The sequence below is a fragment of the Chrysochloris asiatica genome, unplaced genomic scaffold (genome assembly GCF_000296735.1).
Source record: "Chrysochloris asiatica unplaced genomic scaffold, ChrAsi1.0 scaffold00124, whole genome shotgun sequence".
NCBI lineage: Eukaryota > Metazoa > Chordata > Mammalia > Afrosoricida > Chrysochloridae > Chrysochloris > Chrysochloris asiatica.
Genome location: NW_006408642.1, coordinates 8099580 through 8115176, shown reverse-complemented (window position 1 = coordinate 8115176; position 15597 = coordinate 8099580). Strand labels below are relative to the sequence as shown.

General features: G+C 43.5%; 2 protein-coding genes across 2 annotated transcripts in view; one reads left to right on the top strand and one right to left on the bottom strand.

Moving 5' to 3' along the window:
• Positions 1-3480, bottom strand: part of LOC102814474 (serine protease 46-like) — a 31173-nt gene extending 27693 nt beyond the window's left edge. The window contains exon 1 of the mRNA XM_006868844.1: positions 3420-3480. Within this exon, the coding sequence (XP_006868906.1) occupies positions 3420-3480 (61 nt within the window). The remainder of the gene's footprint in view (positions 1-3419) is intronic.
• On the top strand, positions 3479-13208 carry LOC102814090 (serine protease 45-like). The gene is made up of 8 exons (XM_006868843.1): positions 3479-3583; positions 3784-3987; positions 5716-5767; positions 5926-5952; positions 10529-10676; positions 11138-11412; positions 12455-12618; positions 12975-13208. Exons 1-8 carry the CDS (start codon positions 3479-3481, stop codon positions 13206-13208), a joined length of 1209 nt encoding a protein of 402 aa, XP_006868905.1.
• The last annotated feature ends 2389 nt before the right edge of the window (positions 13209-15597 follow it).

Below are 15597 nucleotides of genomic sequence, written 5' to 3'. Positions count from 1 at the left end.
AACAGCAAAATGGTGCTAAATGTCTGTCAACAGAAGAATGGCTAAACAAACTTTAGTACATACACACAATGAAATACTGTTCAACATTGAAGAATACTGATGAATCTCTGAAACACCTCACAACATGGATTAAACTAGAGCACATTGTTGTTGCTATTAAATACCACTAAGTCCGTTCTGACGCATAGCAATCGTGTGTAGGGTTTCCAAGGCTATACATCTCCATGGGAGCAAAAAGCCTCATCTTTCTCTTGCAGAGCAGCTGATGGGATTGAACCACCAACCTATGGTTCACAGTCCAGTGCTTAGCCTACAAAATGGAGGACATTATATTGAATGAAATCAGTCAATCACACAAGGACAATACATATGAGACCACTATCGTAAAAAGTCAAGAAATTTTTCCTGCTAAAAGAAACATTCTTGGATGGCTACCAGCGGTGGGAGAGAAGGGAGAGTAATTCTCTGACTAGAGGGTAGAGATGTTAACTTGGGTGTTGAAGAAGGCAATATACAACAAGAGGGAGGTTTGCAGAAGAGTGATAAAGGTAGAGGAAGACACAGGGAGCCATGCAAGAGCTAAACAGCTAAACAGAATCAAAGTAAATACTGTTATATCCACAATCCTGCAATAACAGTAACCTATGGGTATATATATGGACAGATACACAAGCACAATGGGTCTGGGAAGGAGAGTGGGAGTATACCCTAAAATATATAAATATTTGACAGAATATTTATAAATGGGTGTTCACATTTGTTGCAAACATATCCATGAATGTGATCAAACATACAGGGGACAAAATTATGAAAACTTCCTAGACACTAACAAATCTTGAGGGAAAGAGTTACTGGACCTGGGAACTCTGGAACGTAATCTTAGGGAACACCATGGTCAATTGGTGTAACATAGGCCACAAAGACTGATGCTCTACATCCTACTTTGGTGAGTAACAACTGGGATCTTAAAAGTTCATGAGCAACCATCTAAGGTGCAGCTACTGTTTTTCCCTGCGTAGAGGAAAGAAGAGTGATGGAAACTGAAGATGTTAGTCCAATGGACTGATGGAACACAGGAACATCGGTCTCCATGGCCCTGGGACCCAAAGAACTAGATGGTGCCTGGCCACCACTATCAACTGTTCTGATAGGGATCACATTAGAAGATCATGCATAGAATGTGAAAAAGTATGGAAGAAAAATCAAAATTCCAGATTATGGCCCTTGGTCTGGAACTAAACTTACTTTGGACTTGTGGCTCCATTTCCAGCCAAGCAGTAGATAGGTATATAGAGGGGACAACAACACTAGTGAGATCAAAAGGGCAGAGTTTACCTAAGGACAAAATTCAAGAGGGTTGGAATTGAAGGCTGAATGGAAACAAGAATCACAGGGAGGAAGTGGGAGAACTGACACTATGTAGAAGGGATTGCAGTCATTGCAATTAAACCAAGAATATGATTTGTTGAGTGTAAAACTGATGACCTGCTCTGTAAGCCATCACTCAATTCACAAAAATGTTTTTTAAAAAGATAGAAGGAATACAGTCGCTGTACCAAAAAGAATTATACCAAAAAATGACATTAAACCATTTCAGAAAATAGCATATAATCAAGAACCAATACTACCGATGGATGAAGTCCAAGCTGCACTGAAGATATAAGAAAGAAAAAGTCTCTAGGAATTGATGGACTACAGATTGAAATGCTTCAACATGCATGCAGATATGCAGAGCTGGAAGTACTCACTAGCCTATGCTAAGAGATTTACAAGATAGCTATTTGGCCAACCAACTGGAAGAGATTCGTATTTGTGCTCACGCCAAGAGAATGTGGAAATTATTGAGTATTATCATTAATACTCTTGAAATACAATGCTGTCTGTGGTAGGATAATATCCATACACCTACAAGGAATACAGTTAATACCACTATTATTCAAATTTACACACCAACCACTAAAGACTTCACTGTGCTCATGCAAAACCTGTACATAGAACAAGAGACAGTGACTAGAATAGAACAAGGGAATACTGAATGGTTTAAAATCAGAAAAGGTGTATGCCACAGTTGTATTCTTTCACTGTTCTTATCCAATCTGTATGCTGAGCAAATAATTTGAGAAACTGGACTACATGAAGAAGAGTGTGGCATCAGGATTGTAGAAAGGCCCATTAGTAATCTGTGCTATGCAAATTACAAACCTTACTTGCTGAAACCAAAGAGGACTTGAAGCACTAATGATGAAAATCAAAGACTACAGTCTTCAATATGGACTACACCACAATGTAAAGAAACCAAAAATCCTCACAAAGTGTCGGTAAGCAATATCATGATAAATGGAGATAAGATTTAAGATGTCAAGAATTTCTTTGGATACACTATCAATGTGCATGGAAGCAGCAATCAGAAAATCATATGATGTATTGCATTAGGCGAATCTGCTGCAAAAGATCTCTTCAAAGCACTGAAGAGATGTTATGCCACTGGTATTTTAAATACCATCGAAGTCACCTTTAGTAGACAGGTTTCAGCAGAGCTTCCAGACTAAGAGAGTCTAGAAAGAAAGGTCTAATGACCTACTTCGGAAAATTGGTCAATGAATTTCTCAAGGGTCACACCAGAATAGTGCTGCGGCCCCTATCAGGAAGAATCAATCACTGCAATAGGGCCTTATGCTGAGTGAAATAGAGGACCAGAAAGAGCAAGGGAGGGAGTAGGGAAGATGGACTGGCAGGGAAGCCACAGTGATGGATTCCAACAAGCCTGGAATCTTGAGGATGATGCAGAACAGAACAACATTTTGTCTGTTGTATATCAAGTCACCACAAGCCAGAGATAAATCATTGGCAGCTATCTATCTATCCATCCTTCCATCCACTCATTTATCCATTCATCCATCCATCCATCCATCCATCCATCCATCCATCCATCCATCCATCCATCCATCTACCAACCACAGGAGCACAGGCAGCAGGAACCAACTGGCTAAAATTCACTTTTGAGCAGATGGAGCCGCTAGTCTGTCTATAGTATTTAATAAGAACCATGACCCTTCCTTAGCTAAATAGGAAATGAGTTCTTATCAGAGTACGCTATACACAACCCCATTACCCAGATGAGCAGAGATGTGAAACACATAAGCAACTTTCTAAGTATTTATTCAGTTAGTATCCTAAATCTCCACACTCCACATGCTTCAACACAACTTGAGGCGTCCCTGGGTGTCACCACTAAAGCCTGAGGAAGGGGTTTCTAAGATTAAGTAACCCAGAAGGTCTTGTATGGCAGAGACTGTCCACCCACAGTGCATCTACACTGGGGGTGCAAGGGAACGTCTTACAGGAGGTTCATAACTCCAGGGGCTTAATCACGTGCTTGGCGTACTATCACGTGTCCAGCGTGTGGTCACGTGTCTAACACACCGTCACCTGCCGGAACCCGGAATTCTGTTTCTCCAGCTGGCATTTCCAGGGCCTCATGGCTGCCCTGCCATCCTATTACTGCACTGGACCCTCAAGTCTCTTGATTCTGAACCGTCATCTCCTGCTCCTACTGTTGCTGCTGCCACTGAACCTGGGTGAGGTGGGCGCCGCCTGCTTCCGCCTTCATCCCGTCCCCAGACTCCTTTTTCCACCTCCAGATCCGTCTCCCCTCCCCTTCGCTGCTCCTCCTCCAGCACAGGGTGGCATTAAGACAGGAGACTGGCCCCAGGTCACGGCTGTCCTTCTAGCTGTCAGGGTCTCTGTGCCCCCATCCCCAACTCCCAGTCACCTCTCTCACAGGGCTACGCCTGGGTGATTCCAGGGATCTTAAACTTCGGTGCTCTCTTCCCACCTCCTCTCTCGCTCTACACTACCCTTCAGCTTCCTGGGGACCAGCAGGCCAGAGGACCTCTGCATTTTCTCCTAGGCGGTCCTTGCCCCGTCAGTCTGGACATAGTGCCTCTCCACAGCACCCTCAGGCCTCTCACGCGCTACCTCTTCACCGTAGGTTCGCGAAGGTCTCCTCGACAGACCTCATTTGATCATTGGTTCTGGGCCAGGCAAATTCATGGTCAGCAGCCTCACCCTGCTCTGAGCCAGACCATCTATTCTTCTGTCATTCATCCACATAAACAAATGTTTCCAAAGTCACCTTTTCTTTATTCCAAACCAAGTGTGCCTCACTAAGAGTTTCTTCCTTCACTCAGAAAACTGCCTCCCTTGACTAACCCCAACCCACTGGAGATGGGAGGTAGGGCTCCAGACCTGACTGATTCAATGTCATCCTCACGCTTGTTTTGGGATACAAGAGGTGTGCCTCAAGGTTAGTCTACTAACCAGTGCTCTTGACTTCGAACCTTCCCTTCCCTTGTTCCCTTAATCTTTCTCCCCCTCAGAGATCTTTATTCTCTCCTCATTGTCTCTTCACCTTTGACAGCCAATCTTCTCAAAATAATCAGTTTTCACATCACACAGATGCTTCCTTACTTCATACTTAAACCTTTCTGCCACTCAATCCTTTTTCATTTCTTCTGGTCCTTTGTTGTTAATGTTGTTGTTAAGGGCTGTTGAATCAGTTCTGACTCATAGCAACCCTGTATAGGGTTTTCAAGGAGCAGCTGGTGGGTTTGAACAGGCAACTTTATGGTATGCAGCCCACTACTGATTCTATAGCACCATACCCTTAAGGATAACTCCCACTTTACTACCTACCCCTCCCAGACTACTCTGGGTGTTTGGTGCTCCCCACGGCACTGCCTGGGTTCCCTTGTTCCTTCCCTCTTCACTGCTTCCTTGCTGAGTTCACTAACCCTGGGCATTGATCTGCCGTCTATATGATGGTGCCTCACAAAATCCTGTGTGTCACTGTGCAGCTACCTGTTGGACAGCTCCACCTGAATGACCTAGCAGCGTCTCAAATTCTGGTGTTCGAATCTAAGCCCTCATCTTCTTACAGACTGACTTCTCTTACTCTGTTCTCTAACTTAATGGATGGTATCCCCTCTTCTCCAAAACCAGAAACTAGAGTGTTATCCTAGACACCCCTCTTTCCCCAAATCCCACATCCAACTTACCCTGTCCATCTCACTGCCGCTTCCTTATTTCAGACTTCCTAATTTCTTGCCTAGGAGCTCTGGTAGTGTAGTGGTTAGGAGTTGGACTGTCAACCTCAAGGTCAGTAGTTCAAAACTACCAGAGGTTCCGCAGGAGAAAGATGAGGCATTCTGCTCCTGTAAAGATTTACAGCCTCAGAAACCCTGTGCAGGGTCACTATGAGTCGGAACTGACTCCACGGTACTTAACAACAACAACAATTTCTTGTCTGGGTTCTATAATGTCTCCGTTTGGATCTCACTGTCCCCAATCTTACCTCTTTCTATTCTCCATGCTTTCTTCATAATACAGATCTGACCAAATCATACCTCTATTGGATTCTGTCCTCCCAAAGATCTGTCCGGGCTCCTTAGTCTAGCTTTCAAAGCTCTTTATGGTTGACTCTTGACTTTCCTCCCCTGGCATCATCCCTTGCCGTCATAGATCATGTCCTCTGGAATCTTCAACATACACCATAGTTTTTCTTCTGCAAAGAATGTCATTATTACAGTTCATTTTTGTTTTACCTTCTCAACTTAAAGTCCTGGTCAAATAATCGCTTCTCCCGGAGTCTTTCCTGTCCACCACTTCCAGGTACACATGACATTTATGGCCCCAACCTAAACTGATTTCATTCAGGTGATTGCGTGCTCACTTCTCTCTCCCCAACTGAACAACGTCATTTTCACAGGTAGGCGCTGTCTGATACAACTCTCTCTCCAGCCTTGGACTCCAGGTTGGGAAAAAAGTCAGAGCTCAGAAAACTTATTTTGTGAATGTATGAAAGAAAAATGCATCTCCTCCCTGTCACTGCTTCTTACTTCATCTCTGTCCCCTTCTCTTCTCCAGGTTACAAAGAGGACAAAAACATGCCAGGTGGGTTGGATAAGTCCCTGCTGCATGTAAATCCCCAGGTCCTGGGCCTAGATTGGGGCACATTTATTCTGAAAGGGACCATATAAATAGTGTTTCTGGGCCTGTAGAAAACAGTTACTCAATCTATAAGGCTAGCTGTCTAAAAACCAGCCTGTAGCTCCCAGAACATAAAGACCCAACAGTGCCAAAAAAAGAGTAGCTGGACTTTTTTCTATCAGGCTGCGAGGCCCCTCTTGAAATCACGTGTCCAGGAAGCTGACAGACCCTTTTCTACATTAAAACCTTTTGGGTTCTTAACTGTTTGTTCCATACATGGAGCTCCTTGGGTCTTGTGGCTGGGTCTACAGAGCCTACCTCCTGTTTCCTGTTCTTTTCTTTATATCTCAGGGGTGGAAAGTTGAGTTGTTTCTGATCCTGGATTCATGGGTCTCCATGTCAATGGTTCTGCCAAAACTCCACCCTGATTTATTATTTGATTAATTGGTTAAGTTAGTGATCCCTGCTTATGTCTGTGCCCACTCACATCCTCCCTCAGCTTTTCTTATATGTTCAGTGAGGATCTTTGTGTGTGTTCTTGTAGAAATGTATGTTCTTGTTTTGTGTGTATTTTAATTTGTGTAAGTGGTATATGCTTTATAGCTCTTTCTGTTTCCTACTCTTTTTATTCAGCCCTAATTTTAAAAGCTTTTTACTTGGAAATTAGTTTTAATTTCCACAACACACACACATATAATTTGATTTAGCATCATTTGAGGGTAGCATACTGTATGAGTCTTTATCCTTTAATGCTTCAATGTGTATTTTCTAAAAATAGTCTCATACACAATCACAGTACAGTTATTAACTTCATAAATTAACAATGATATCATACTTTTAGGAGCCCTGATAGCACAGATTGTTAAGCAGTCAGCTTCTAATGGAAAGGTTGGTAGTTCAAACCCACCCAGCTGCTCTGTGGGAGAAAGATATGGTGATCTACTTCTCTAAAGGCTATAGCCAAGAAAATCCTATGGGACAGCTCTATTTGGTCACATGAGGTTGCTACGAGTTGGCACCCAACAACAACCATACTTTTATCTACTGTCCACATTTCAATCTGATCAGCCATCTATACTCTTATCAGCAGTGAATTAAGTGCCACATTCCTGCCAACCCTTGGCATGATCTAACTTTTACATTGTGGTTTGTTTTTTTTTTTTTACAATTAGTTTAAAAAAAATGACATCCTAATTTAATTGGAATTTTTCTGATTAATAAAGAGTTTGAGCATCTGTCAGTGTGGTATTGGCCTCTGAGTTTCCTCTTCTCATTAACTGCTTACCTTTACCTTTGCATACTGTCTATTACTCTTCCTGATTCTGGTTGATTTCCTAGCATTCCTTGTATATTCCTAATAAAAGCCTTTTATTGATTGTAGATATTGTAAATTCTGTCTCCCCCATCTGTCATTTATCTTAACTTTGTTCGAGGGGTCATAAAACTAGTTAACTTGATTACCTTTCTGCACATTGATCAAGTTAATCAGTTTCAGGGCTTATGTTTTGAGATGTTTAAGAAATCCATTCCCACACCATGGCATGGTCGACTGTTAACTTCATAGTTCTACTGTTCACATTTAGTTCTTAAAGTGCTATAGAAAATAATCCAGTTTCTTTTCATTTCTTTTATGATGAGCTAGTTTTACACTGATTTTAGTGGCTCTTTTATTTATATTGTTGTTTTTAAGTGCTGTTGAGTTGGTTCCGACTCACAGCAACCCTGTGTAAGGTTTCTGAGGAGCGACTAGTGGGTTTGAACTGATGACATGTGGTTAGCAGTCCAGTGCCTATCCTACAGCACCACAATAGGATTCCTTATTTATATTAGGTTCCTATGCTACATGGAACGACCTCAAGCTCTGATTTCCATTGGTCTATTTTTGTGTCCTGATATCAGTGCCACTCTGTTTTTACTCTTATAGCTTTGATGTTTATCTTAATATCTGCTAGGAAATGTGTATGTTCCTTGTTATGTTTTTTCAAAGACTGAGCTCCTCATGGACCTTTATTTTTCTATTTCACTGTTAGAATAAGTCTATTAAGTTTCTAAAAGATAAAAACCAAAACCACACTTTAGCTATTGGAAGGGGAACATGGTGGCTCTATGTGATAAGCACTAGACTGTGAACCACAAGTTCAATGGTTCGAGCCCACCAGCAGCACTATGGGAGCAAGATAAGGCTTTCTGCTTCCACGAAGATGTACAGCCTCAGAAACCCTGTACAGGGTCACTAGAATTCAGAAATTACTCGATGGTACTTAACAACACAACTATTGGGAAATGAATTTTGGGAAAAATTACTTGTGAAATATTCTTTTTAAGAGCAAGGAATGTCTATTTATGCTGATAACTGTTGGTGTCCTTTATTAAAAATTTTAATTTATTGCCTGAATACCTTAAAATTTTTGCCACTGCGAATGTATCTTATTTTGAATATATTTTCTAGTTGACTGTGCTGGTGTAGAGAAATGTTGATTTTAAAAGTATATTGATTTATTGGAGTATTATATGTATGTGTATATGCTGTTGTTAAGTGCTATGAGTTGGTTCTGACTCATAGCGACCCTTTATAGGGCTTCCAAGGAGTGCCTGGTAAGCTTGAACTGTCGACCTTTCCGTTCAAATGACTTTGCAGTGCAGCACATTAACGCACAGTGCCACACCAGGAATATATGTGTGTGTGTGTGTGTGTGTATATAAAAGTGCACAGACTTTAAGTGTCCAGATCAAGGAATCAATCCAATGAACACACTGTGCAGCGACCACTCAGGTCAAGAAATAGAAAGATAGCAGCGCTAGAAAAATGCTCTCTAGGTCACTGGCCATCAAGTTGGTTCCAACTCACGATGACCCCACAGGACAGAGTACAACTGCCCCATAGGGTTTCCAAGGTTGCCATCTTTACAGAAGCAGACTGCCACGTCTTTCTCTTGGAAAGTGACTGGACAGCCAAGTGCTTAGCCACTGCACTACCAGAACTCCTTGGCGGTCCTTCATGCCCTCTCAATTACTTCTGCTTTACTCCTGCAAAGTCATGTTGTTCCTAGCTTCTGACAGTATAGATTCATTTCGCCTATTCTTTAATGTTATAGGATGCTTGCAAGGTTTTTCGGCATATAGTTATAAAGCTAAGGATTTTCCTTCCATTCCTAGTTTGCTAAGAGTTTTGTTCTGCTTTGTTTTTTAAGTCATAAGCGTTGAATTTATTTGTTGAATTTTTCAAATGTCTTTTCGGTATATCTACAGAGAACAATGTATGCATGATATTATTTCTCCTTTAACCTGTTTCTATGTGGAATACTCTCTCAGTGGAGGATCACTCTCAAGCTCCTGGGGTAATCTATAAAATCCTAACAAATGCACTGTATTTCTAAAATCAGTGTCAGGTAATCTTTTATTTTGAATTTTTGCATCCATGTTCATTCACGGTGAAATGGGCAATAATACTTGCTCTTTTCTGGCATATTATCTTAATATGATTTTGGTGTGAAAATTATAATAATCTCAAATGAGTTGGGCAACTTTCCTCTTTGTTTTTTTTCTTTTCCCAATATACCAGATTAATTTATATGACAAAGAATTTAATTGTCTCATGAAAGTTTCGTAGAACTCACTGCAAGCCCATCTATGAGGAGGAGAAGTAGCTGATATCATTTCTTTATCTATCCCACTTACTGAAAGTTGGTTTGAATCTGTGCTTCTGACTTGTATTTTCACTCATGTCACTTTCAGATTCTTCTTGTTCCTATCAATGTGTAAGCTTCAGCCACCCTCTCACTACCCCTTGTTTACCGCTTCCAATCTGATGGTCTCTGGGAAATTGGATCACACAACTTGATGGTTAGAAATATGTGCAACCTAAGAGTGTGTGACCTGTGAGTTGGGGGATTCAGTGGGCTTCTGTGGGCTCCATGCTGGGGCTCTTTCTGGAATGGTCTGTGTAGAGGCCTCTGTTATAGAAAACAAGAGCTTTTCTGACTCTGAGGCAGTGGCAGATGGAGGGAGGCCTTTTGCATCTCAGCGGTGCAATAAGCACTGTGGATTTGCAGGAGCATGAAGGACTTACCCTCAGACAAAAGGAAATGCATTTCTTGCTCTTGGAGCCCCTTCTCTGCTTCTTCCTTGCTTTCTTATTTTGAAAATATTTTCTAGTTGGCTGTGCTGGTGTAGAGAAATACTGATTTTTAAAAGTAAAAAAAAAATTTTAATTAAACATTTTTAAGAAGCATCATTCCTCCCATCTATCACCTGCAGTCACAATGTGCAGCCTAGACCCCTTTGTTGATTGCTCGCGTGTATGTCAGTAGGACCCCCTCTCTCTTGTTATCTGTTTGTCTCTGCCTTTGTCAGTTTCTGTCTAGCTCAGTGCCTTTGGAAAAGCCATTGCCCCTCCTTTCCCTCAGCCTACCCTCTTCAAATGAGAGCAGGTCCCTGAGTTTAGTCTTGTGCAGATCAGCCCTGGGGGCATCTTAGTCTCACTCTTTCTCATCCTCCTCTATGTGGCCACTACGTCTCTCTGGCACACTTGTTCCTGAAGTTTGTGGCAAACCCTGGTGGTTGGACAACGTGGGAGTACACCGCCACTGGCCCTGGGAGGTGAGCCTGAGACTGAACAATGAACACGTGTGTGGAGGAGCTCTCATTGACCCCAGGTGGGTGGTGACTGCTGCCCACTGCATCCAAAGGTGAGTGTGGCCCATGTGTCCAGGACTCAGAGACCCTCTGGGAAACTATGGGAAGTGAGAGGAAGGGAGGAGGACGTTTTGGAACATGAAAGACACTTTCAGGATCTTACAGGGATCAGAGACTATGCTGAGCAGGAGCCCCTAGCAACAAAGACTGTGTTCTAAGCCATGCAATGAGAAAAACCCAGTATATCTCTGACTTCCCCATGTAAGAATATCTTTGTGCACCCACATGAACATGCCTGCACACATAACAGTCCAAGCCAGCTTGAGTCAATCTGAGCCATGAATGAGGAGACAGGCATATCTCTGACTCTGAGGTACCCAGGCCACGTTAGGCAAGATGCTGAGCAGAACAGATGGGGCAGGGTTTCTGCTAAGGGAGAGAGTTTTTCAGGTGAAGCAGGAACACATGCTTGTTTGGGAAGCTGACATCTTCCAAGTCTCTGTGTCTCCTGTAGTTCCAAAGAGTACTCAGTGATGCTCGGTACAGCCAAGCTGCAGCCTGTGAACTCCAACAGGGTCCTCTTGATCCCTGTGAAGGACATCATTTTGCACCCCAAGTACTGGGGTCGGACCTTCATTATGGGTGATGTTGCCCTTCTCCAACTCCACACTCCTGCCACCCTAAGTGAGTATGTGCAACCCATCTGCCTCCCGGAGCCCAAGTTCCACCTGAAGGTCGGGACTCAGTGCTGGGTGACTGGCTGGGGCCAGATAAAGCAGCGTTTCATAGGTGAGAGCAATGGGAATGGAGTGGGGGGCGTGGTTACACAGAAAGTGCACTTTTTTCCTTCTAGGGACCCTGCCACTTGGGAAGTCTGTGGCTGAGACCTCCCGCCCCTGGTTCACTAGGTGTGTTAGGGCTGTTCCTCACATGGGAACTGTTGCCACAGTTTATACCTATGTGCTTGATGTGGACACCTTATTCTTGAGATGAGCACAGCATTTGCCTCTTCCAGAGACACCTCAGTCAGGCGCAGCAATGCCTAACAAGTGCCTTGTTTAGAAACTCAGAGACAGAGATTCATAATTTACTCACCCCTTCGCTTACAAACTTGGCATTGAGAATACATGCCCTGACTGCAAGGAGCTTGCAAGAGAGTTGCAGTTGGGAGAGCACACTGGCAAGAAGAGGGGCCAAGACCTAGTTGTTGTTGTTGTTAAGTGCCATCGAGTCGGTTCAGACCCATAGCGACCCTGTACAGGGTTTCTGAGGGTGTAAATCTTTAAGGGAGTAGAAAGCCTCATCTTTCGCCCGCGGAGCAGCTGGTAGTTTCGAACCGCTGACCTTAAGGTTTGCAGCCCGATTCGTAACCACTGCGCTACCAGAGCTCCAAGTTGGGTGATCTTAAATCAATCAGGAGGAATCTAGGATGAGTTCTGGGTAGAGTGGCTGCCTGAGATGACTGAAGGAGAAGCCAGGGCTAATCAGATGGCAGGGAGAACAGCCAGTGCAAAGCTCAGACACTGGAGAGGAGCAACACATGGCTGAGGGCTCTACTTGTAAGTGGCTGCTTTGGCACTTGTTTCACAGCCTACTTGATTCTGAAGTGATAGCTTCTCAGAGAAGGGGCTCCCAAGACACAACTTTAGAGGGTGAGGGGCTTGCTGGAACTGATCCACACTGCAGGGGAAAGGCATCAATTGAAGTATGGAGTGTGAAAAGATGTGGTTTGGCCAGATCTTGAGGTTGGAGGTGAGCAAAAGACTGGAAAAAGTCAGGGATGGGTAAGACTATGGAATTGTTACTTACCCTTGCTGGGGCTCCTCCACAGCCAACTCCACATTGACCCCAGAGTTGCAGGAGGCCGAGGTCTTTATCATGGACAATAAGAAGTGTGACAAGATTTACCACAAGAAGTCCCTCTTTCCCCGTCTCATCCCCCTTGTCATGAAGGACATGGTCTGTGCCACCAATTATGAGAAAAACTTGTGTTATGTGAGTTCCTGGGAGGTTCTGGCAAGTCTCCTTCTGTTGGGTGTGACTTCTGGGTGGGAGGCAGTTCCCTAGGGAAGGTACCTCTTGGCCTTCCTCTTTCTCATCACCACCAGACAGTGCTTTGCTTCACCTCCTTCCCCCTATGATTATGATTTTGGCTGATATTCTGGGGTGGAAATTACTGGTCAGTGTCTGGGATGGGACTCCCAGCTGAGGAACTGAAGGAAGACCCCCTATTTAGTGAATCCTCCAATCGGAGGCTCTAGGAGTGAGAGAATCTTCCAAGCAGAACTCAAGAGAGTGAGTTCTGGACCAGTTGGACCTACAGTCCCCTTCACTTCTCTCTCTTTGTCTAGGGAGACTCTGGGGGACCACTGGCCTGTGAAGTCGGGAACAAATGGATTCTGGCTGGTGTGCTATCCTGGGAAAAAGCCTGTGCCAAAGTTCAGAATCCAGGCGTGTACATCCGTGTCACCAAATACAGCAGATGGATCAGAAAGCAGCTTGGTGGGGCCCTCTCAGGCCCCCGTGCCTCCTCCTGGCTCCCCCTCCTCTACTGGCTGCTACAGCAGGCCCACATGAGTCCCTGATCTGGCCCCTTCTCTCTTCCTCTTCCTGTTCTCCCTCTGCACCCTCTGCTAAATGAAGGCAGAGCCCAGTTAGACCAAGGTCACATGTCCAATTTCAACAGAAGCTAGGGTAGGGAAGGAATGCCCCTAGGAGATGGGGTCCTACTTCAGCATCCTTGTGGGGCCCTGGATGACCAGCAGGAGGGCAGTGTGGCCATAAGGGCTATGGAATTGGGAACCAGAGACCAGGGATTAAATTTGTGTAACTGTGAGCTGGCTCTGTTCTCTTTCCTGCGGCGACCTGCCAGTTGAGGGTTGAGGGTGAATGTGAGGGCAGGGCCACCCAAAATTGATTGGGGTCAGGTGGCTCCACAGAATGGAAACAGATGGATTTTTGCTCCAGAGCTGGGCATAGGGAAGGATCTTGGCTTGTCACCTGTTCCCTTAATTGTCAAGAGGGTGCATTTCAAGGGGAGTAGTTGGAATATGCCCCATAGGCAGACATAAAGAAGAACCCACATATAACACTCTGAAATTAGCTTTCATAAAAGAGAAAGAAAAAAAAGACATTAAAATTATCAGATTCTAAAAGTATTACAAGTTTGAGGCAGCGTTTGATGGCGGATTAGGGAGAAGGGTGGTGCAGACCTTCGCCAACAATAACACAGAATACTGGATGAAGCAGATTCAGGGGATGGTCCCATTACTCTGAACTACATATAAAGGAATATTTAGAAAGTATGAAGGCTTACAGCCAGTGGAATTTGGAGAAGCAAGAAGGTGGTGCTATCTGATCTGTGGCTATCAGCTGGCTTCTGGAGCAGCCCTCTTGGGTGTGATGGAGTGGGTGAAGGATCAGAGGACCACTCCCACTGCAGAGGTCTGACTGATCCTTGGAGATAAAGGTGTGGACATTCTTTTTTTTTTTTTTTTCCTCCTCTGTTCGTTGGTCTCTCGCTGTCTGCACACCTCCACTCTGGTGACTAGAGGGGGTGCCTGAGCAAATGGACATGGACACCCCCTCCCCAGCCCCCAGAGGGCTCTAGTACACATGCACACGGTATCTAAGAAGGGGAAAGGCACGACTTAAAACCGAATGGTCTCCCAAAATGGCTACAGCCAGCCCTGAACTGTTTAATCACTAAAAAAGAGTTCTAAACGGGGGATGTGGAGTGGGAGAGAAACAGACTAAATAGGAAACAGGCCAAAAATTAAAACCTGAGTTATGTCATAAGGAGCAGTAGCAGCATCTTGAAATTTCTCAGGTGGCCTTGAATGCAAGAAGCCGAGAGAGGGTGTTAAAGTCATACTCATATTTTGCTACAGATTTTTTTTTTCTTTCTTCTTCTTTTCTTTTGTGTGATTATAGACTGTAGTACCCAATCTGTTTTTTGGCTGTTGCTGTTTTGGTTTTTGGTCTCCCTTTTACTTTTAAGGGGCTCTTTCTCTCCCTACATTACCCAAGAAGAGATAGCTATTGTGGACATATAGCCAAGCTGCAGTTACACCCTGTAAAATCCCACCATCCAGGCAAGAGCCAATACCAGCTGCTATACACAAGATAGAAAGCAAACACCTGCTAGAGTTACTGTGAGTTGAGTAATAAGAAAAGTGAAAAGAGAAGCCCATCTCTGGATCACATCTACCTGAAGGCAATTAGAAAGCTCAATAATAAAACAACATATATTTATCTAATTATTGAAGATGCCCAAGAAACAACTAACCATTTCAGCACATGTGCAGAAACAAGATAGAGTAACTGATACAAATGAGCTGGAGGTAAACCTAGAATTCCCTTGGAAGGAGGGCAGGCTTTGGAACTGCCTGAGAAGGAATTCAGCAGAATGATACTGAAGTACCTCCAAACACTCCACAGAGATTTTGAGAAAAATAAGGAAGAAGTCAAGAAAGTGCTACAGGAACAATCAAATAAAAGAGATACAGCATTGAAAACAATTCAAAACCAGCAAAAAGAGGTCCAAATAATAATAAAATAACAGAAATTGACAATACACTGAAAGGGCAAAGGAGTAGAATTGAAGAGCTGGAAACCAGAACTAGCAAACTAGAAGAAAAATCTCTCAGTACTACTATGATAGAAGAGCAAGCAGAAAAAAGGATTTAAAAAATCTGAAGAAAGTTTAAGATTCACATGGGACAACATGAAGAGGAATAATTTAAGAATTACTGGTGTCTGGAACACAAAAGAATCACAGAATTCCACAGAGGAGACAGTTAAAAAGCTGCTGGAAGAAAATTTCCCTAATATCCTGAAAAATGAAAAGATAAGCATTCAAGAAGCTCAATGAAACCCAGGAAGGATAGACCCCAAAATAAAATCACCAGACATATCATAATCAAGCTCTCCAAAATCAAAGCTAGGAAAGAATCCTGAAAACAGGAAAAGAGA

What these genes read in the sequence shown, in the direction of transcription:
- LOC102814090 (XM_006868843.1), top strand. Translation starts at nt 3,479, where the DNA reads ATGGCTGCCCTGCCATCCTATTACTGCACTGGACCCTCAAGTCTCTTG. An exon ending in GAACAACGTCATTTTCACAG is followed by an intron (nt 5,768 to 5,925) that starts GTAGGCGCTGTC and finishes TCTCTTCTCCAG; the next exon opens with GTTACAAAGAGGACAAAAAC. An exon ending in GATAAAGCAGCGTTTCATAG is followed by an intron (nt 11,413 to 12,454) that starts GTGAGAGCAATG and finishes GCTCCTCCACAG; the next exon opens with CCAACTCCACATTGACCCCA.